The sequence below is a fragment of the Sphaeramia orbicularis genome, chromosome 18 (genome assembly GCF_902148855.1).
Source record: "Sphaeramia orbicularis chromosome 18, fSphaOr1.1, whole genome shotgun sequence".
NCBI classification, from domain to species: Eukaryota; Metazoa; Chordata; class Actinopteri; order Kurtiformes; family Apogonidae; genus Sphaeramia; species Sphaeramia orbicularis.
The window spans coordinates 7,463,289-7,485,902 of record NC_043974.1 but is presented as its reverse complement, the minus strand read 5'-3'; the positions used below and the strand labels follow the sequence as shown (position 1 = coordinate 7,485,902).

Below are 22,614 nucleotides of genomic sequence, written 5' to 3'. Positions count from 1 at the left end.
TCTAAAATATTTAATAACTTCTTACCCACTAATCCTACCAATACATGCAAATAATTGGTGTAAAATGCAATTTGTCATGTTTTCATTGTCAAAGTGGAGCTTCAAGCCCAGCTTGGTTCTGAGTTCTGTAAATGAAAATGGTTCTCGGAACTGGATCTGTGCCCCGGGTCATAGCGGCTTAGTGCACCGGTCTGCAAGCCCGCTTGGAGCCCGTAGCATGGCTTCCTGCAGGGCACGATGCAGCAATGTGGGAGTTGGGGTTGAGATTAATGAAGTCAAACAAAATGACATTCGCTAGCAACCACTTGCCACCAAGCCGGGCTTGAAGCACCACTTTGACCAAAGTGTTAAAAGGGGAATGTGAAACTATTAAAAGTACCTCACCTGATGAATGGAGAATAAGGCTAAAACTTTGATAGGGTTGGACACATCTTGTGACCTCATCTGCCTAATAAAGGTGGAGAAATAATTTTGTTTGTTAATTTTGGTCTTTCACAGATTACCTTTTTGTTGCTGGCAGCTTCCAAATACAGATGCAATAACAACAGAAATGAGGTAGCAATGTGCTAAACAATAGCATTGACAAAAAATTGCATCTCTTAACATCTGCCATGTCACAGGATTACATTTCAGCCATGTTTCCCATGTATCTCTTATTTCTTATGTATCTCTTTATATGTCTCTCATATAGTTTGTGTTGGGTTGAAGAAAGTAGTAGATGTTCCTGTTCAGATGAAGTCTGATACATGGCGTTTAATCTGAAATATCTTCCAAGTCTAAACTATAAGAAGTGATGACGTTAAAAGATGTTAAAAAAGTGCTTAGAGCTTTTGTGCAGGAAGTCCTTTGTACCTCTGTCCAGATGGTAATGGTGTAGTCACCATTGGGAGGGCATGATACATCACTGTGGGAAACAGAGGTACATAGACTTAGATTTTAAGTCAGTCCTATAATATTATTTTAATATTCTAATGGTTGGAAAAATCCTTTCCTTTGGATTTTCAACATCTTTTTCAGCAAAGACATTTTGCCTGGACATTTTCCATGGTTGAGGAGCTATACTTTTTTTCACCTCATAGTTGTCTTATGTGCAAAACATACCCATTGTCAGTGGGACTTGAAGGTAATTTCCCATTTGTCATCTATCAGTTTTCCATTTTTCCAGTGTATTTCATAGATACACTCTTTACCGCTGTCCCAGACACCCTTATAGTTACAGAGTTCTACTTGTTTTATTGCCCTGTTTCCCAGCAGACATTTTGGCTTGTCACGGCAGGAACCACTAGTGATGCCAGTAATATTCACCATGTATCTGTTCCATTTAAGTTTGCCAGAATAGCTTCATCAATCAAACCAGATAACTGTGCCAGTGAAGCAAAACCCTGAAAACCAAAGTGTCTACATAGAATCAAGCCATTGTGAACTCTGTTAAGGACATGTACACTTTCTATTGTAACAGGTCAAAATGTCTGTGCTAAAAGAGATATAGTGGCTGCTGCTTTGGAATTAAAAACTTGATGAAATCTGTCTTTAAGTTAACTTTATAGTCTGTGTTATGTTATCGTGTTGTGTCCTCTTCTTTACTCTTATATTATAAACTGTAGGACTGCAGAGAGACATCTTGTCCTGAGTTAGTGTCTCTTCTGCTTCTGCAAGAGAGACTGTTCCCATGCTAAATCAAATTTCTGTCTGGATTTGTGTTTACTTTATGTGAGAGAATACAGCTGTTTAAATGATAGCTGATCTGCGGGACTATTTGGCCATATATTGAGAATATAAACATTCACAGGTAGAATGTTGATGAAGATTAATCGACACCTAAGACCACTCTGTCCCTCCAAGTATTCCTTTAGGATTTAAAAAACATAGGTGATTATATTCAATTAAAAGTAAATTCAGTGATTTCTGTGATTTGTCTCTTCTTCTCAGCTCAGCAGCTAATATTACCAGTGTACACAGTGTATAGATCTTGTTACCTACTTTACTCTGCTAAGTCAAATCAAATCATGAATATCTGATCCTGTTTTTTCACCACAGTATCACTGTTATAAATATTGCCTTACAATGCAGCAGTGTACTGTATGTCTCTGCCTTGCGTAGAATAATTTGTCAAACTCTGTCTAAACATTTGCGGTCACATATAAAAAACATGAAAAGGGAAGTGATTTATCAGAGCAATACACTCAGTGAAGTGCGTTGCACAATGAGAGTAGCTGCATCTGAAGCGGAGATGTAAAGTTTACTGTCACATCTCAGATCTGCCTCCTAACAATGAAACAGTGCACAAATGTGTGTGCAATATCACTTTTGGCCTAGTAGTTGTTGGCGTTGGCTGCTGAGACAAAGTAATGCCATGAAAAGATGCAGATTCAGATCAAATATCCCCTTTGTTTTCTACTTAATGAAGCTTCAATGTGCAGATGAGAGATTAGGAATTAATCTAAGATGCACAGTGAACAACACCTTCTATTCTTACAGCTTTTATGGGAAACTAACAGGCTTTCTTTCCAGTTTGATCATCATATTTTTGTGCTTGCGCCTTCATACTTTTCATTTCACAAGTCAAAACATGCAGGGTGTGAATTGTACTATGGTTTTCAGGGGAGTTGACTTTTCTCCCCAATTTTTTTGTCACAAATGATCCCATTCATAAAGCGGTGTATGGAGCTTTTACGTATAACAATAAGAAGAAAAGTTAGAAAATATATGGACAAAAGTTGTTTCAGCACCAATGTTTATCTCATGAATAGTAGTGGTACAATGATTCAGAAGTAAAATCTAATACTTCCTAAGTATTTACTCTAGTGAATCTAAAAAAATGCCTTATGTTTGAAATGAAAATATTTTTTCTTCACAGTCCTTCACACTTTTGTAGATAACTCTGTAAAGCACTGATTTATCTTTATTTTTCCTCATTCTTATTAGGGAGGATATGTAAGAGCCAGCAAATAATGATGAATCATTCATCAACAGCCTCATTTTATACGTGATCCATGATGAAGATACAGGAACATTGTCAAATTTCTTCCAGAACTTCATCAATCATATTTTCCAGGCTCATGTGTTGTTAAGACGAGCTAATCCCCCTGAAAACATGGCAGCCGGAAAACCTCTAATATCCTTTGCAGCTCCTTTCCTGTTTACCTGCCAGTTTTTCATTTATGACACCTTAGCACACACTCTGCCGGCTCCTTCGATGGCATCACATTCTCCTCCTGATTCGCCTGTGCTCCTCTCTGGACAGAAACCCCACAGGTTGTTTTGGCTCCAACCTTTATGTCTTAATTTTTTCTCAGATTCTCACTGCATTTTTGCATCTCAGAGTTCATATTATTGCCATCAGATGACACCTTAATGTCGTTTGTGCCAGGTTTGCCAGTATGCGACTGACTATCTTTGCTGGCGTGTCTAAGATGGTTCTTTCCAAGCACGTTTATGTCTTTGCTGAAATATAAAATTAGACTTTGCTTATAAATTGATGTGTAATCATTCCCACTGGCAAACAGATTGAATTAATGGGGAAAAAACTTTTCAAGCCTGGGGAAATCCTTCTTTGGTTTTACATCAATGAATGAAAGATTCATTTGATTTATTGTCAAAAAGTTTGCATAAATTCTGCGTCAGTATCTTATGATATTAGATATCTTATCAGCGCTTTGAACTTGAAGAATAAAGTTATTAACCTTTATGATGCTTATGTTTAAAGGTGTTTTTTTCTGGTTCTTGACAGACATAAGGCATTTAGTTTACAGAGTGACACTTTAATGCTATGATGTTTGGGTCTATTTTAACATCCGAGAGGGAAACCGACCTCAGACCGGAAGCTCAGATTCTGACGACGGTGCCTGTCTGACAGAGTCCTGGCTGCAGGTCTGAATACCACCGTGGGGATTGACGAGGGGGGTCTAAACTCAGAGCATTAATAGAAAGAGGTAGAGACCATGTGACCTCGGAGAGCCCCTTTTGAGGTCACACTAGTGTTGGTGTCAGCGATGTTATTTCTGTTGAAACAAGAGGTGAAGATTTGATTGGCAACTGAAATGTTTTGAGGTGAGTCATAGACTTGCATTTTCTTAAAGGCTGCAACTAGTCATTATTGTCATTATCACTACATTTGTTTTCTGACGTAACATGTTATGAGGATTTGGCTCTTAATTTGATCAAACAGCAATCTGTAGGTTAAAACCCTCAGAACCTTAAAAATCTCCAGCAACAAAAATGTTTAATTTTTTAATCAATAATTTTATCAATCCATGTAAATAGTTAGTGTAAAATGCAGTTTGTCACCTTTTCATGGTTATCAGATATGACCCATTTGGATGTTCAAAGGCTCCATAGTGAACATGGAAACACTGTCATCTTCTGCAACTTTGATTCACCAATAAAACCCATGTAGTTTGACAAATGACAGTGGATGGAGACATGTGTTTTATGTTCAGTTAGTGATATATTTTGTTGAATAAGTAGCTTTTGTGTCTGTTTTCTCTGAGCTTTTGTAAACATCTACATGGTCGGTAAATTAAATATAGGTCTAGGGTCTAAGACTGACAAAAATCCAATTTATTTGCATTAAAAATAACTGAGTCAAACATTTATCATTCATTCATTCATTCATTTTCTGAACCTGCTTTATCCTCACTAGGGTCATGGGGGTCACTTGGAGCCTATCCCAGCTACATAGGGGCGAAGGCAGGGTGCACCCTGAAACATTTATCAAACAATGTTTAATTTAAATATTTCCCCCTCCTCAACTCCATTTTTAATCTGTATGGGCACTAATTCATCAACCCAAGACCTTCTCAACAAAAAGCTTTGCACAAATTTATCACTGTTGGGTAAAACTGCAGTTTCAGCTTAGACGTTGCAAAAACACCATGAACTTCTGACAATTTCCTCCTAATGTCTACGTTTACAAATGTCCTGCCAGTTGAGGCCTGGGTAAGGCTGAAACGGCAGGCACAAGACCTGATCTAAACCTGCATTAGTGGTATTAGTGAGAACATGTTACTCTGTGTGCGTGCCTGTTCTCGCCGTGGTTCATTTTGTTCCTGAAAACATGATAAAATTACTAAATTCCCCCCCTTAAGTCTCTAATTATGTTCAAAAAAGAAAGAAGAGGCAGTGGCGGTGGAGGGGAAGATCCAACAAGGCTCAACAGGTTGAGTCCTAATCCTGTCTAAGAGCAATGTTTCTGCTCCATCATGACTCCTTTTAGCCAGAGGAAAGAGAAAAAGGATACCTGTGTGTTTTCATAATGCAAGAATACAGGTTTCTACATGCAAGTACAAATTTCTGTTTATAATGTGCATGTCAACCAATTGGGTTCATGCACTTCTGCAAAATATAGCTACTTTAACCTATTTTACATGTTTTTGACTAAAGTCAATCTGTAAAATGAAAGGAACTTGTGAAATATTTGTAATATAAGATTCTAGTGCTTGCATACATGCTTTCCTACAAGCAGTAGAAATGGCTTACATAATGTACTTATGCAGCTGCACGTCAATGCTTCACATAAAATGTTGTGATATGATTACATTACTATTAATATTCACATTTGTACACATAATGCAAGAAGTTCTTTACTTTATAATTTTGTTCAGAGATATTCAATTCACTGTTACATTTGCCTGGAAAAACACAATAAACTAGAAGCACTCGGAGAGCGCAGACCTCCGCCAAGGCTGATCAGTGCCCCCCCCCGTGGGCCCCCCCAGGCCAAGGAGGTTATGTTTTTGCCAGGGTTTGTTTGTCTGTCTGTCTGTTTGTTTGTTTGTCTGTCCGTTAGTGTGCAACATAACTCAAAAAGTTATGGACAGATTTTGATGAAATTTTCTGGTCTGCGCCCCCCCGTGGGCCCCCCCACCCCCGATCACCACCAAAATTTAATCATTTCTTCCTTATCCCATTTCCAACAAACCCTGAAAATTTCATCAAAATCTGTCCATAACTTTTTGAGTTATGTCGCACACTAACGGACAGACAAACAAACAGACAGACAGACAAACAAACCCTGGCAAAAACATAACCTCCTTGGTGGAGGTAATAATCAACTGGATGTGAGGAAAGTTTGGCATTTTCACTCAAAAATGACCCAATGCTGAATCGTACTATAAATTTTAATCAATCAGTCAGTCAATCAACCAATCAATCAATCAATCAATCATATTGCATTTAAATAGTGCCACATCATAGCAAAAGTTATCTCATGACACTTAACATTTAGAGCAAGTGAGTCTAAACCACACTCTCAAACCAATTTACAGAAACCCAACAGAATCTTCCAGGAGCAAACACTTGGTGACAGTGGCAATGAAAAGCTTCCTTTTAACAGACAGAAACCTGGAGCAGACCCCAACTCTGGAGGATGATCCTCTGATATGACCAGTTGGGGTTAAAGACAGAGGGTTAAAGGAAGAGAGAGAGAGAGAGAGAGAGATCGAGGAGGGGGGAAAAGGGGGGAAATAAGAGGAGACATGTGGATGCACAGCAAACTGAACTACAACTGTTAAACCTAGAACTACTGTTGCTAGTATAACTACTAACAACTAGAACAAATATCCATAACTCCTATCACTACTACTCCACATACAAGTACTAACAGTGGCTATACTGGACTATACTATACTACTGTAGCTGTTAGTACCAATACATTTCTTGTGCATCACTAAATAATGCATCAGTGAGGTATGCAAACCCTGCAGACAAAATACTAATGTGTAATCAGTGTTACAGTCACAAAGTTACATTGTCCAGTTGATTTCCCTGATTTATCAGAGTACAGCGACCAAATTTGATGAAAAAAATGGAACTTGACATGGTTGACAAAAACTTGTCGAGCTTTCTTTTAATATTTTCAAGTAATTAGAAGCTGTTGTTAAGTAATGACTTTGTTTCATTGAAACACAAGAAGGTTTTCCATGTCCACACTAATGCAGATATTTTTTGCTATGTTTTGGTCTCTCCTCCATACGCAAAATGAAAAGCCCTTTCCAATAATGATTTTTAAAACTGGACAGAGAAAATAGAGAGATTGGAAAGATATGGCACCCAGTCCAGTTTGTGCATGACTATTATTTCTTTGTGCCTTGAACTTGCACCTGAAACATCAAATCCAAATGTATAAATCAGTGTATGACCTGCAGTAGATTGAGATCAGGTCATACCTGGGAGACGGAAATTATGGATGTTATGGTAAAATCCACAACTGATTTTAGGATTTTCATTCATCTTCATTAAAGCGTCTGTGCTGCTACATTCAGTATTATCCACACTGACCACAGCTTGTTCACAGTAGTCATTTTTTTAGTTGTGTGAACAGATGTTGGATATGGATACTTTGTAAAACCATTTTTTTAATTTATTTTTTTTATTTTAATGAAAACAGTGGAGAAAATGTCTGTGTAGAAAAATATCTGCTTTTATGGAGATAGCATTAATCTGTAATATGGGAAGAACAGGGCTACTTTACTAGACTAGATCCAGGTAAAATTAAATTGTTCTGCTGTATTCAGTCAATAGAAGTAAAACAATTTTTACAAAGAATATTGCATCCATTGGTAAGTTATTTGTCTCACACCCAAACACACAAACAATGTAACTAAGGTTCTCCCAGCCGCTCTGGGGAAATTATGTTTGCTTCTCCAGAAACTGTCATATAAACTGTCACATAAACACTATGCTGTGAAAAGTACAATGATGCTTAAATGTCCTTGGGAAAGAGAGGCAAGTTGGGATTCTGATAAAAGTGAAAATGATGGATAACGTTGGAAAAGTTTCAAGCAGGGGAAACAGAAGAAGGTCATAACATAACAGTGTGTGTGTGTTTCACATAAGGATGGCAGATTAAATATAAACTGTGAAAAGTGATTGATGAGGCTGTAGTCATAAATCTGTGCTAGGAGGATTTTTATTCTTTCTTTTTTTTCCCCCTCAGCCTCGCAGGTAGGTAGAATGACAGTAAGATGATGCTATGTAGAAACCTGTGAATTTGACAGCAGCATAGAAGCCACACCTTTTTTGCTGAGTTCTTCACATTTAGTTGATTTTATTCCACTTTTTCTCTGATTTTACAAAAAAAATTGACTAATAATATAGGTGTAGTAATTTAGATAAAAAGCCCAGTCTATCATTTGGTGAGTTTTGTTCATAGTTTATAAAAAAGGGGATTATTTCTCAATTCCGTCTGCTTCTTGTATCAGAAGAGATGTAGTGGCTTAGCTCTCTAGGTCTCAGTTTACTTTGAGTCTGCCAGAACAGCCATAATATACATGACGTCTGACTTGAGACTGCGATATTAAAGTCTCTAAACATTAACCCGGTCTTAACAGGATTAGAGATTGAGAAATGCTAAGGGGAAGGTTTCCATCCTGCTGTTTACAACTACTGACTCCCAAAGAATGGAGTTAAAGTCAGTGTTTGGAGTTTGGATAAGTTTTAAGCTATCAAATTACTGCTGTAAATGTTAAAATGTTGAATGTATTAACAGGTGGAGGTAGTTTTTTGTGCAAAAACAAATCATTCTGTCTGCTTTGTGGCAAAGTAGCATTATTACTTTGCAGTATTCCATGTTTTTGTTGTATTAATGCAATGTTAAAAGTCCAACCTAGTTCATCTTTTTTGCAAAATCCCTTGTGGATTACTGAACATATACTTTGTATTTCTACTATTTAACTCACAACCATTGCAGTGAATATTAAATAGTAACAATATGTTAAGACCAAATCTCAACATATAATCTTCCACTTTGCAGGATATTTTTCCATCTGAAAAGTCTTGAAGTTGAGAGGACTTTGTTAATTATTTTCAGATTAGTTAAAGTATTAAATAAAAATTTGTAAAGAAAAAAGAAACATTTAAAGGAGAAAGATAATTTCCAGCAACTCAGGCACGTTTTACATGTTGAATTGCACTTTCAGCAGCATGATTTGTCTAGCTATAATAGTAATAGTTTTGGAAAAAATTTCACTGATTGGCCCCTTTAAAACTATATAACATTCATGGACTGTTTAAATATGTTAAAAACCTGGCCTGCATAATATGCTTTGTTAACCTTTATACTTCAAAGGTTACTACTTCAAATGTCACGTCATGGTTGTTTCATTGTAATAAAAGAACCTTAGGTGAAGTATACAGAGACCGAGTATACAAGAAAAACAATCATCTATCATCTATTCATGAATCATCAGACCAAGATGTTGTATACTCTAATGGTGATAAACATGAGTACATAAATAAATAAATCTATATTGGAAGGTGAATAACAGCTTTAAAAACCTCCAGCTTTTTGTAAAAGTTCCAGACAGGTGTGCTAAAGAAACCTTTTCAGAACTAAACATTTCAAAACATGCAAAAATGGAGTATCTTTGATGTGTTTGTCTTGCTACAGTCATGGTTTACTTTGTTGATGTTCATGCCGACGGCCATGTTATCCGGCTGTGTGCGACGTCCTGTTTGGCTACATTTTAGTGTCCCAAATTTCCGCTGTCTGGCCATGTTATAGATGACCTAGCTCCAGCTGGGTGGCCCGGTCGAGGGAACACACACCAAATACACAACTCTGAAGTGCATGTTAAGTTGTGTACAAGCACGCAAATCACACTTGTGGGATTAGGCGGAATTTGACATTGTTGTTGCATGCACAAATGCACAGCTCATTCACTGCTCATGTGCGCTTAATCCCAGCGTTGTGTACATATATTCAGCCCAAACTGCACACAGGAATAAACAGAAGTAAACGAGCACCGCTGGAGGCCCAAACACAGCTGGTTCGACTCTTGTGGTGGATGTCAGGGTCACAGATGGACCAGAGTTAGAGAGGAGAGTGAGAGGATATGATGAAGGGGAGACCAAGAGAGGAGGAGGAAGAAGAGAAGGAGTAGATAAGGCTAGAGGGAAATATAGAAAAAATGAAGAAAAAGGGAGGAAAGAGGTAAAAATGTCATGGTACACCCTGGATGTATCACCAGGTCAGTGCACGTCTAAATATGCCATCAGTCAACCTTTAACTATTGTTAAATCAGAAGTTTTGCTGTGACTGTACATTGAAATTTCTCGTGTTCACCTAATCCACCAAGACAAGATGAATTCACAAATTAAACCACAGCTTATGTCCTGCATTAAATGATTCAAGATTCAATATTCAACAGGTTTTATTGTCATCTGTACAGGATAAAACATAGCACACAGTATAAAAGTGAATTAACAGTGACTGGGAAAGAAGAATATATTCAGGAAGGTATTATTAAAATCACGTATTAAATCACAATGTTCAGTACCATATGTAAAGTACATATACAGCAGCTAACTGCATATAAGGCAATGCAAGTTTAGTTTTTTTGGGTTTTTTTTTAGCTTTTCAATTATAATTTCCTGAGATTCAGCTGCATTTGCATAAGCAGTCATACGGAGCATCCGTCCTCCAGCTGAAAAACCGACAGCAGCTCTTCCTCTAAGTCACCTGTGAATTCTGTGAGGTTACTGGTTCATGTTGTGCAATGACTTTTTGATTGACAAGTGGTAGAGTTGATGTTGCATCCAGTACTTATCCTACAATGATGTGGCACCGATTCAACATCAGATTCCTTTGGAGCCCTTAAGGGGAGCATGAAGGGTCTGTTTTAGGATCTGACATAGATCAGAATGTTCCTTTTATTTTGTGCTTATGCAACATCTGAAGTTAAATGTTGAGTGAGCTGTAAATCCATGTCAGTCAAACAATGTGGACAGGACTGTCATAATTATACTTGCAGGCTGGTTTTGTCAAATGTTTCTTTGATGATATTTGATTTACACTAAAATATCTTCTTTAACTGTATATTTTTTATTAAGCTTCTTCCTGCTCATGAATTACGTTTCATGTTATATTTTATTTATAATAATTTCTGCTGAAACATGAACAAATAGAGTGGAAAAAAAGCAAGCACAGAAAAAGGCCTAAATCTTGAGGAAGAGAAACAAAGAGACTAATGTCCACCCTCAGGAATCCAGTTTGAGATGTTGGCTATGATCATATCCAACATGATGGTTGCGGGACAAGTCAAAGAATAGTTTGAGTAAACCAACATAATGGGACTTGTGGGGGATTATCTATCTCCTGTAAATGTCACAGTACAAATGAAATGTGTCAAACCAGAAAATCTTGGGCTTGGGGCAAAAACAGAAAGTATGATGATCGAATGTCCCGTCACATGGCTTAATATACGTCACAGTTAGAACACATAGTAGAGGTTGTTTGGTAAAGAGTATGTCTGTTAGTTGAATGTGCTCTGATTAAATTTTTCCCATAATGCACCTGAAATATCATCATTTGTCTTCATTTTAAAAATCTGAATTCTAGTAACTGATGTACTTAAGAAATGGAAATAAACCCTGAGATAAGGTGGATAAAATGGGATAAAGCCACAGTGTGTGTGTGTGTGTGTGTGTGTGTGTGTGTGTGTGTGTGTGTGTGAAGTATGTACAGAAGTAAAAACTAAAATTTCAGTGAAAAAAATAGCTTCTATCAACTAAAGTTGTCGTATTTAGTGTGACCTTCCATTTACACTTAACACGTCTTTAATCCTTTTGTTCAAACAATACAAAATTTTTGGCGTTCCCTTTCTGATATTTTGTGCCAGGTTTCATTCAACACATGCCACATGTTTCTAATGGTTTTCGCTGCTTCTTGTCATGGGGTTAGGGGTCACAATAAATACTGACCTTCAGTTTTTTGTGTGTCTTTTAAGGCTGTGCACATATTTCCTGTATTTTGTCATTGTATCTGAAGAAAAGAGACAGAGAAATAAATATGCGTGTTCATTTCAACTCTGCAAAAATATAATAAAACCTTTGCACAGTACTGTACACAAGGACAAGGACATGTACAAGGACAGGCTCATGGCTTTATTTTTGGCCTTTTTTCTCTTCCTTCAAAGCAAAAAATTCTGATAATGGCTTTATGTTTTCTAAAAGAAGCATTATTGCTTAGATAGTTTTTGTAGTCTCAGTATCTAACATTCCTTCTCTATCTTCAGTCTTCCAATTCTAACATGTAAACATGCTACCATGATATGACATGAAACATACCATGATGATACAGGTGATTAATGCCACAGCTTTATCTGGCTTTTTAAAAACAGACTGGCTGTCCTGTCATATAAAGCACTGTTGTCTCTGCTCAACGCTGCATATACCATAACAGGAGTAACCTTAGACTCAACCTCTATGAGGATAACATCAGTATATCCTATAGGAATGGACGAACAAGCCCAGACACTGCTGTTACCCAGAAGCTGCCACTCTTAGGAAAAGGGCTGTAGAAGGTTTTAAGCAGACAGGTATTACAGACAGCTTTTAGTCTCATCTAGGCATACGTACATGGAAGTGTTTGGACAGTCAAGTATGTGCAAACACTGGAGATTGATTTGGGAACATTAGCAGAAGCTGACTGAGTAAAGCCAAGATGACAGGATGGAGGAAAATCTGAGGACACACGTTGAGTTCATACAGACAATAGGGAATGTGCCTGTTCTGTCATGTTATGTCAGTGAATTAACTCACAGCCAAAATACCAACCCTAAACCTCTTTTTCCATTCATTTTGGATGGATGGATGGATGGATGGATGGATGGATGGACAGACGGACGGGGACGGATGGATGGGATGAAAAAAAATGTGTAACCTTGTACGATGTTGAAGTGTGTTTAATTATTTCACATATTTGCCTTTTTGGCTCTGGGGATAGAAGTACATGCCAAATGCATATACAACACTCAGATTCACACACTGACACACATACAGGTAGTGTTTCAGTCTCAGACAAAAAAGCGATCAAGTAGCTCAGGTGTTATGAGACCAGAGTTTCAGCTTGTTGTGTGGCATTCCTCTTTTGTTCTCTATCTGAAAATGTAGTTGTGTAGGTGTGTATTAGAGAGAGTGTGTGCTTGTTTTTCTGTACTTTTACTTTTGTTTATTTTACTCATTTTAAGGGCTGAATGTAAAATTATGTTTTTCATTGTTACATGTTCTGTGTATTCGTGCAGTTTTTCTTGTGTTCACACTTACAGATTCCCTCACGTGTTCTGTTCTATGTATGCCTCCTTTGTTTTTTTTTTGACACACATTACATATTTTGTGCTCCTTCGGGCTGTTTGCCCATATCATCCTTCACTTGTAACTCTGGGTGTGGACAGCGTCAATTGAATGAGGATCAGTGCCTGAACACATCTCCACCCTACTCAGGTGGTGGATGGATTATGTCTCAAAACAGTCTCAAACAGGGCCAATAACAGTCTCAGACAGCCTCCTCTGATTGGATAATAACTGTACAGGTATTCATGCCCTAACAAAGGCTCCTCAATAGATCAAAATAATAAGGGCAGTGGAATATAGAGGCACAGACTAATCTTTGATATCATTTTCCTTTTTGCTCCTTTTTTGGAGTTCCCTCAGAAAGACATTTCTGCTGAAACCTATTTAGTTTCTTTGCCAAAACTGTCCTCTTTTAAGTCTTCTTCCAGCCTTTCCTATCGTGCTCATTCCTTCTTTCATTTGCTTCCTCTGTTCGTCCAGATTTCCCCTCTTTTTCTGTTCACTTTCTCCCTCTCTTGCCCTCCTTCTGTCACTGTGATTAGAGGAGTTGAGGAGATCAGAGAGAAGAAAACAGGACCACTGACCTTTCCCCTCCTTCTCCCTCTCTCACCCTGCTCTGTGCCAAGCTCGCTCCAAGTTTCCATCTCTCTTCCTTCTGCATGTCTTTCATTTGTTTTTTTATCTCCTATTATATTTTATATGCTATGGATCAGTGAAATGCAGCTTCTGAGGTCAACACAATTATTTTGAACAGGTGTTTCAGTATTCTTGGGCTGAACATGTGTTAACCTGTTTCAAGATAATAATTAAACATTTTTTTCAGTTGGTGATTAAGTTGAGGACAATCAGTCAGTCAACTAATAGTTTTGAACATGTATCAGCTGCAAAATCTAAGACAAGCTTTAAGCCAACACACATTTGAAAGCTATGCTAAGTCTGGTGATGCCGGGACAAACCATCATTGACTCGTGGAGAAATCTGTGCCAGGATCATCCACAGGTTTCACACATGTAGTTAAATGAAACTTGTGGTAGGTGCATTCAGCTCTGTAGCAAACAGTTTTTAAGACTCATTTCTGCAGCATTAGAGAAGCAAAACATATTCAGCGTTAGTGCCTACACTGACACAGTAAGTTTCAGTGCCTAAACATTTATTTTGACCCAAATTCCAAAAGCAGTTGTCATAGCTTATTAAATAAACCTGTTTACCACAACGCTGTCTGTTAATATTATAAAAAGTATAAAAATATTGTGTACACTGACTGTACTATCACCGACGAGATCTTCAAATTTGTTATCAGATAATACAAAATGATAGCGGCAACTGGTAGAAATAAACTTTGCAGTTTAGATGGAGGTATCAAACATTTATTTCTCTATTAAAGGTGTTCTTTTTTGCTAAACCCATGTTTATTAGTCTTTGGTACATTTATGTACATTTGTGTATTTGGGGACCCTAGTAGCTCAAAAGGTTTGCATTTGAACCCTCCAGGTGCTGCAAAGCTATCTTTGTATTCATTCTGGCAAAAATTGACTTCAGAAATTGGATTACTACAACCTGTTTCAATTCCGTCTTAATTTGTTACATTTTATAACTGGTTACGTCACAACATTAGTACATATGAGGTCAAGACTTTCAAACGAGTACAGCATAATTGTTTGTCCGCAGCAGCGGTTGTAGTCCATACTGAAAATATGTCCAGACTTTGAGCCAGTTACCTAAAATGTTCAGTTGTTGGTTGTATTAATGAACTCAAGTGGCTGAACAGGACAGAGCACACAGTCATTAACCTGGAAGGAGGTGGGGTCATTTGCATTTAAAGGGCCATCACTCAAAACGACCTCTCTCATATCATTACTCAAAATTAGGGTTGAAAATGGGCCTGTGGAATTTAATTAAAGAAGATTTCAGACCCAAGCATAGCATTTACAGTTTATATAGACCACAGGGAAATGTTTTAAAATGTATAATATAATTCCATTTAAAAAAGCAAGATATCACTTCTTTAATAATTATCAACCAACGTAAAAGCTCTGAAGACTGCAGGGCAAAGCCAAAGTATTCTATCTCTACTAACATATCTCACACGCCTTCACATTCATCCTCCGCATTCGTTCCCAGGACCTCATTACACTTGGCTGAGACCTCGAGCAGACCAGCTGATGATCACCTACAGGGCTCCCGAAGGGCCCACTGACCTCGATTATTCAGGATAAAAACACACACACACACTGCAGTCATATGAACACATATTTAAAATATGACCTGCGCACTCACATTCTCACAATCTCCTCCCATCAACCCTCGTTCTCTTGACCCCATCAGACCCTGTCTCCACCCTTTTGTCCCTCCTCTCCTCTCATCCTACCTCCTGTCCTTCTCTGCCATACCCCGCTAGGGCCCTTTCACCCACTAATCACATTGAAATGCCAGCCGTAACCTTTGAGTTTAACTCTGAAAAATCTTAGATCACCAACACATATAAGGCAGTTGCTTGTATTAACAGAGACGTGATGAGCATCCCTTTTTAATATAACAGTCATAAGGTACATGATACGGAAACTAAAGCCCCATACACAAAATCACAAGACAAGAAAAAAAATATGTATTTCTTCTCACCATGTGGGCAGTCAGCCTCCCAGCCAGAGACCCAACATGTGAATAGATTGCATTTGTAAAGATTTAAGAGCCTCATATATATGAGCTTACGCCACTCATATGTCAGCTTATAAAAGCTCATTCACTGCATGGTGTTTTATAGATATCTCAGGAATGCCACCCTGAACACCAAAAGATTAATCTGTTCTTCATATGGGGTTTATAAGCTACAAAGTTGTTTATGTATGACATGAGGATGGTACGTATGAAAGGAAAACTGACTGAATTTATCAAGTGTAAACCTTAACTTACAGTACTTCCCAAAGCTGTCATAGATCATGTTTTTTGCATCAAAATATCTAAAAACATGCAGGCCTCTGATATATGCTTAGTCAACTTTGTCAATCTGTACATATCAGAAGTTTCCGCTCATAATCAAATTCAGAGAAATCCATCAATCTTTAATCATTTTCTTGAGAGGCAGTGCAAACATGCATAACTGCATACTTAGAACACATTCATTCATGGCTGAAAGTTTTGGAAATCACCAAAAGGTTTAGCAGCACAAGGGGATAATCACAATAAAGTGGCAGAATCACAAAATAATTGGCAACAAAAGTGTCAAACACTAAAGTTTTAAGTTCATGTTTCATCATCAAATATTTACTGTTGATGCTCAGTTAAAACTGTGAAAATATAAGGTAAAAGTCATCTGAGTCTCTCAAAAGAAAGGAACGATGACAGTATGAAAGCCCTAAATAATTTTGCCCATCTTTCAACAACTCTGATGGTTTAGATCAAGAAACCTGCTGTTTCATGTTTTGTTTGGCTCTGCCCTTTTTATCATTATGTGTTGAACAGTCAACACTCAGAACTGACACTGAATAAGAAGATCTATTTCTGAATCTCCTCTAAGCCTCCTTTTAAAACCTGTAAATCTACGGATTCTCACTGATGCAAGTCATCATATCCTCACATGACTCAGTGGGATTGCTCTTCTGCTTTTATTTTCTACATCACTGCAAGTTTATTTGAATTTATTAAGGGAGACATGCAACATGAGTCCAAAATGTCAAGAATGAGGCATGATGTAGCACAGTCATTTTGGAAACACTGGTTGTAACCTCTCTTTCCTTTTGCCTGTCTGTGTGTCTGCAGGGTAACAAGTTGAACGAGCCGTGTGCAGGCCTGGACTGCAGCGGAGGATGCAGATGCAACCCAGAAAAAGGCAGCAGGGTGAGCCAAGTCTGATGAGATGCATTTTCTCTCTGTGAGCCCAGAAAGAATCATTATTTGACAGTTTATGATCATGTATGAATAACAAAATTATAACAAATTTACAACTTTGCCTGGGGAAGGTTTAGTATTTTTACCTGAAGAACTATAAATCTGTTATCAAAAACCTTACTGTGTACTAAAGTAAAAAACAGCTCAGACATGAGGCTATAGCAGTCAGAAAATGCACTACAATAAAAGTAATAATAATAGAAGTAAATTAACTTCAGAACGGAGTTACATAAATTAATTTATGTAAAAATGTTGCGCAGCTGAAAATACTAGAGTAAATTTGTTGTAAATGAGTTCCAATTCTCCACACAGTGACCACATTTTCTGCTTAAATGATAATCATGGAAAAACTAAAAATATTTCACAGTATTCACGGAGAAATGATAAACCTCAGACTTAGGTTTTATGTGATAGGTTACTGTGACCACATCAGGACTACTGGAAAATTAGCAAAAAATGTGTTCCTCTTTTTTTTTTTTTTTTAATTAATTTTAGATTAATACCCTGTCCAACATTTAGGACTCTCTTCCACATGCCAATGCCATTTTCTGTCTCTAAAACAAAGATTTTCTAAACTCCAGTTTGCATATATCCATGTGTAAAACAAAAACATTAGGAAACAATGGCATGACACCCATATTCATGCATGACTGCAGTCACATTGGAAACATGCGCCTAAGAGATCATATATAGGTCATATAGGTGTATAAATCAGTGTATTACCTGCAGTAGATTGAGATCAGTTTTACACATTTGAACATGGACACAGGTACTTGGACTGTGGCAAAAACTACTTCAAACCAACACTTTTCAGTTAATATAGAAGGACAGACTAAAGGCTTTAGGCTGAAACCTATTTTCCGTTGAGATGCAGGTTAATCTGAACTGAACGGTTAATCATTTTAATCTGTTATGAATACAGATGAGCGACAGATTAAAGGGAAGACTAAAGATCTCCTCCAGTATCACAGTTTTCCATCCACAGGATGCAGCAGCCCAAACTGATTTGATAAAAAAAAAAAAAAGTTGTAAATTCAACCCTATAGTGTTCACTGTCTCATATCTTAGCCTGGTTCAACACCTATGGGAGATTTCCAAGCAACAGTGCTCTCCACTGTCATCATCAAAACACAGTATGTGGAAATGTTCTTTGGAAGAATAGTTCAGTACAGGTCACATATAGACCATAGGATCCAGAGATGCATAATTTTTAGACACTTACATAGTTTTTCCTTTAATTTTTTCTGTCTGCAAATCATATTATGCATGCATCAGCAGTACTTTTATTAGATTGTATTATGCTGTCTGATTTATGCAGGTGATGAATCAGACAGACACAAAACAGTAGCTTAAGGCAACAGATTCATTTTCCTGTCATTAACATGAACAACTGTCTGTTTCCAATGATTAATGACATATCAGCCTTATAACGTACCACAATAAATGATGGCATCTTTATGTCATGCCAGCTGTTTACTTTTAAGCACCAACAAACAAAACAGCTGACACCTCAGATTTAGTGCCGCAAGGAAGGATTCGCAATAAATGCTTCATATGCATTCCTTTATATTTACAGCCTCTATAAATACTTGAGCATCATCAGGTCAGAAAGGTGGCAGTTGTAAATGTAGGTGTATTCTGTCTCCATAAAACAAAAAAAAAATAAAAATGGAGACATCCTTAAAGGTTTTTTAAGGTGTTTTTTAAAAGAGGTGATATTTGGATTTTAGAGACAATAATCAGACAGTGATGGTCATTTCTGATTTTGCTCTTATTTTAGGTGACAGGTGCAAAATAAATTAGCAAAAACACCTGCTGTGGCAAAAAAAAAAAACACACAACATTCTGCAGAATATAAGTGTAACTTTACCATTATTTGAATGTTTCAATGTTATTTAGATGCATCAACACTCTCCATAGTATAAAATAGAATATTGAGATATTCACTGTTAACTCATTCTTTAGGATAATTGAATATAAAGCAGCACTAGTCTAAAATATTGCAATTTGTTTCTGTTGTACATATTTGTCCTTGTTTTTTCAACTTATTCTGTCTTTGTTTTACTTTTATTTGATGTCATTATAATGTCTGAGTTTTGTGTTGCCTTGACCTTTAGAGCACTTTATATCATTAAAATTATTATTATTACAAAAGTGTTATGTTTCAAAGACACATCAGCCAAACCAATAACATTTATCTAAGTCTTTTGCAATGGATTTCTGTTGGTATTTTGACACGGAAGTCTCGGGATATTATTCATTTGCATACTATTCTCTTTTGTGCATACAAATGCAAATGACAGAAATACTATCTATATTTTCATAATTTTTGGGGTCCAAACCCAGCTAAAACCAGACTAACTGTAAGCATCACACACACCACTGGGCTCGGTCTCTGTCAGCCTGCATCCAAACAACAATTACTGTCTGACACACAAGCCTACACTTACTGCCTGCCTACTGTACGCCACTTTTGGTAAATAACATAGTGACGAGCTCCACATTACAGCCAGGTCGCTGTAGGCAAATAATATAGCTCAGGTAATACCACCTACCCCTGTACAGGCCTCCTGCTGAGCCCAAATGACACAGCCGCAGCCTTATTACCTGCTTTAACTGTTATTGTTGGGAGCCATTTAACACATAAGGTGCTTATTTGTCTCTTTTCAGTTTTACTTTTGTACTTACAGGTCAGCTTGCTGAGGTGTGTTTTCAATCATAGCTGTTAACTGCCATGAAGTTTAGCGGTGGAAAGTAGTTTAGGTCGGTGTTTGGTGCCTGGACGGTTTCCTCGTTGGTGATGTTTCTCAACAAACTTCACCCACACAAATACAGATGCTTTGCAAAAGAAGTGTTTTTCACCTCTGCCAGGAGGTATTGTGATCGCTTCGCTTTACGTGTTTGTCTGCATGTTTGTTTATTAGCAGGATAACTCAAAAAGTTATGGACGGATTTTCAGGAAATTTTCAGGAAATGTTGATACTGGCACAAGGAAGAAATGATTAAATTTTGGTGGTGATTGGGGGGGGGGGGGGGGGGGGCACGACAGATCTGTCTTGGCGGAGGTCTGCACTCTCCGAGTGCTTTTCTTGTTCTATGTGTGGGCTCCTCCTTCACACATAAGTAGGAAAAAAATGCATCAAACATATATATATATATATATATATATATATATATATGTGTATATATATATATATATATATATATATATATATATATATATATATATATATATATATATATATATATATATATACATATATATGTATATACTTTTTTTTTTTTTTTTTAAGTAGTTGTATATATTTTGATGCAATGGATAGCACTCGTGCCCCACAGCAAGAGGGTCCTGGGTTCAATTCCAACACCAGTCAATGGGGGTGGGACCTTTCTGTGTGGAGTTTGCATGTTCTCCCTGTGTCTGCATGGGTTTTCTCCGGGTACTCCAGCTTCCTCCCACCATCCAAAGACATGCACTGATTGGTTAATCTGTTAATCTAAATTGCCCATAGGTGTGAATGTGAGAGTGGTTGTTTGTCTCTATATGTCAGCCCTGCGATGAACTGGCAACATGTCCAAGGTGTACCCTCCCTTTGCCCATTAGTAGCTGAGATAGGCTCCAGCGACCCCTGTGATCATAGTGAGGATAAGGCAGGTTCAGAAAATGAATGAATGAATGTATATATTTTTCCTTAAAAACTGTCTGAGGTATTGCCTGCATTTTCATTTAAATATTAGTATATAATTTGTTATTTTCTAAATTTTTCATTATTAGTTTTGAAGTTTTCTATTTAAATGTTCATTCTAAGTTATGAAAATGGTTCATTCGACATGTTTTAGGTGAAAAACATTTTAAAAAATAAATAAATAATTTTTTTCATACTAGGATTTCATGTTTTTAGTATGATTTTAGCTTTAGCGTGTTAATTCAGCATGTCAAATGAAAAAAATAATTGTACAGTCACACAGGTGAGGTTGTGCTGAAAAAAATGATACCAAATAAGGCCAGATAAACATTTTTTTATGGAGATTTGAAGGCAAAATCAAAAGTATTCAGTCCCGAATATCCATAGTATGTGTTAAACTTCAAAGGTCCTGAGCAACCTCTAAATACTGATTGATATTGATAAAAATTTGCTCATTTTGTTTTCATTCAAACATATTGGTGGGGTGACAGACAGACAGACAGACCGACAGACAGACAGATAGATAGATATTGTATGGTATTTATGTGGGCACATGCCAAGATACTACTGAGGAGTTGCCTCCATACCTGCACTGTGCTGACATGTTTGCATCAGCGTTGCCAACTACTTTTACAGAGGAACGGAAAGAAGTCAATTTCATGCTAGAATTTGATCCCTGTCCCATCAGTACCAGCTATGGAGCAGCGGAAAAGATCTCACTGTCACTATTCTCATACAATATTTTAACTACAGATTATATGCGGACACAAAAAAGCATGAAGAACATGAACGGTATCTGTTTATTCTAATGCAGAGGTCTGATTTCACGTACTGTCAATCTGGAATAGGGGTAGAAGTTATCTGGATTGTTTGGATGCTACAACAGTGTATTTGCAAAATAATGTCAGGAGAAAAGTTGTTTTGGTGGAGCATGAATGCAAAAGGAAGCGCAGTGAGGTATTAAAATGACTAAGTTAATACAAAAAATGTACATAAATGTACTTTGTTGAGTCTAGTAGAAAGAGTCACTAAACACTTTGAGTCACTTTTCAAAGGCTGCAAAAAAACCTTACAGATACATATTTTAAGTACTTAAATTAGTTGCTAGATGCATTAGTTTTACATTAGCTTACACCTGCACAGAAGTATTTAGTTTGTATGATTATGATAATACTTTATTGTCAGGTTAAACCTCAACTTTTCCTCGCATCTCAGCAGTACAACTTAAAGCATCTCAAAAAAAAGCTACTCATTCAAAACATACAGAGAGAAAGACAATGCCAGACATTAAGACAAAGACAAACATACATATTATGTCTAAGATAATGCTAGACAAAGATAACACGAGACAAATATCTTATATTGTATTGTTGTAATCCATTCCACTCTGCTCTCTTGGGTGATACATGTCTTACCCCAACCCAAACACAATCCAGCCGCCGTGTGTTGGTTTAAGTTGCGTTTCATTATTAACAGCCACAGGGCTTCAGTTCCTCCTCAACATGCAGGAAACACAGACCAGAAGTGTTTCAATCTGTGTTCACATGTGTGTAAAGTTTTACTTTGTTATTTCCTGGCTTTAATATCTTTGTCATGTTGGTTCCATTACATCCAATAACATCTGCTCCCATCGGGGGAAACCCCAGGGGTCAAAGGGCAGTTTTGGGATGACAGGATGGCTTGTGTGTGAGTGGTTAGGTCAACACACTGGAGCTTTTCAAGCTGAAACAGGGTCAGGAAGTGAGCTTTATTTAATTTGGCAAAACCTCAATCTGTGTCAATCAGAAACAGAGACTTCCTAATTTTGACAAACTGCTAGGGGGTTAGCTCAACATTTTGTTGCCCGAGTAAGAAGTTATATCTGTTTAGACATTCATAAGTGGCTAACTATCACTTGTAGTTTTAGATCAACTCAGACATTTGAAGCTGTCTACTTCCACTTGAACATATTTAATGGCAGCAAATGGCCCCA

General features: G+C 37.3%; 1 protein-coding gene across 3 annotated transcripts in view; it reads left to right on the top strand.

Moving 5' to 3' along the window:
* col4a6 (collagen, type IV, alpha 6) overlaps positions 1-22,614 on the top strand; it is a 197,995-nt gene that overhangs the window by 95,491 nt on the left and 79,890 nt on the right. For all 3 annotated transcript variants that reach the window (XM_030162034.1, XM_030162032.1, XM_030162033.1), the window contains exon 4: positions 16,828-16,905. In XM_030162034.1, the coding sequence (XP_030017894.1) occupies positions 16,828-16,905 (78 nt within the window). The remainder of the gene's footprint in view (positions 1-16,827; positions 16,906-22,614) is intronic.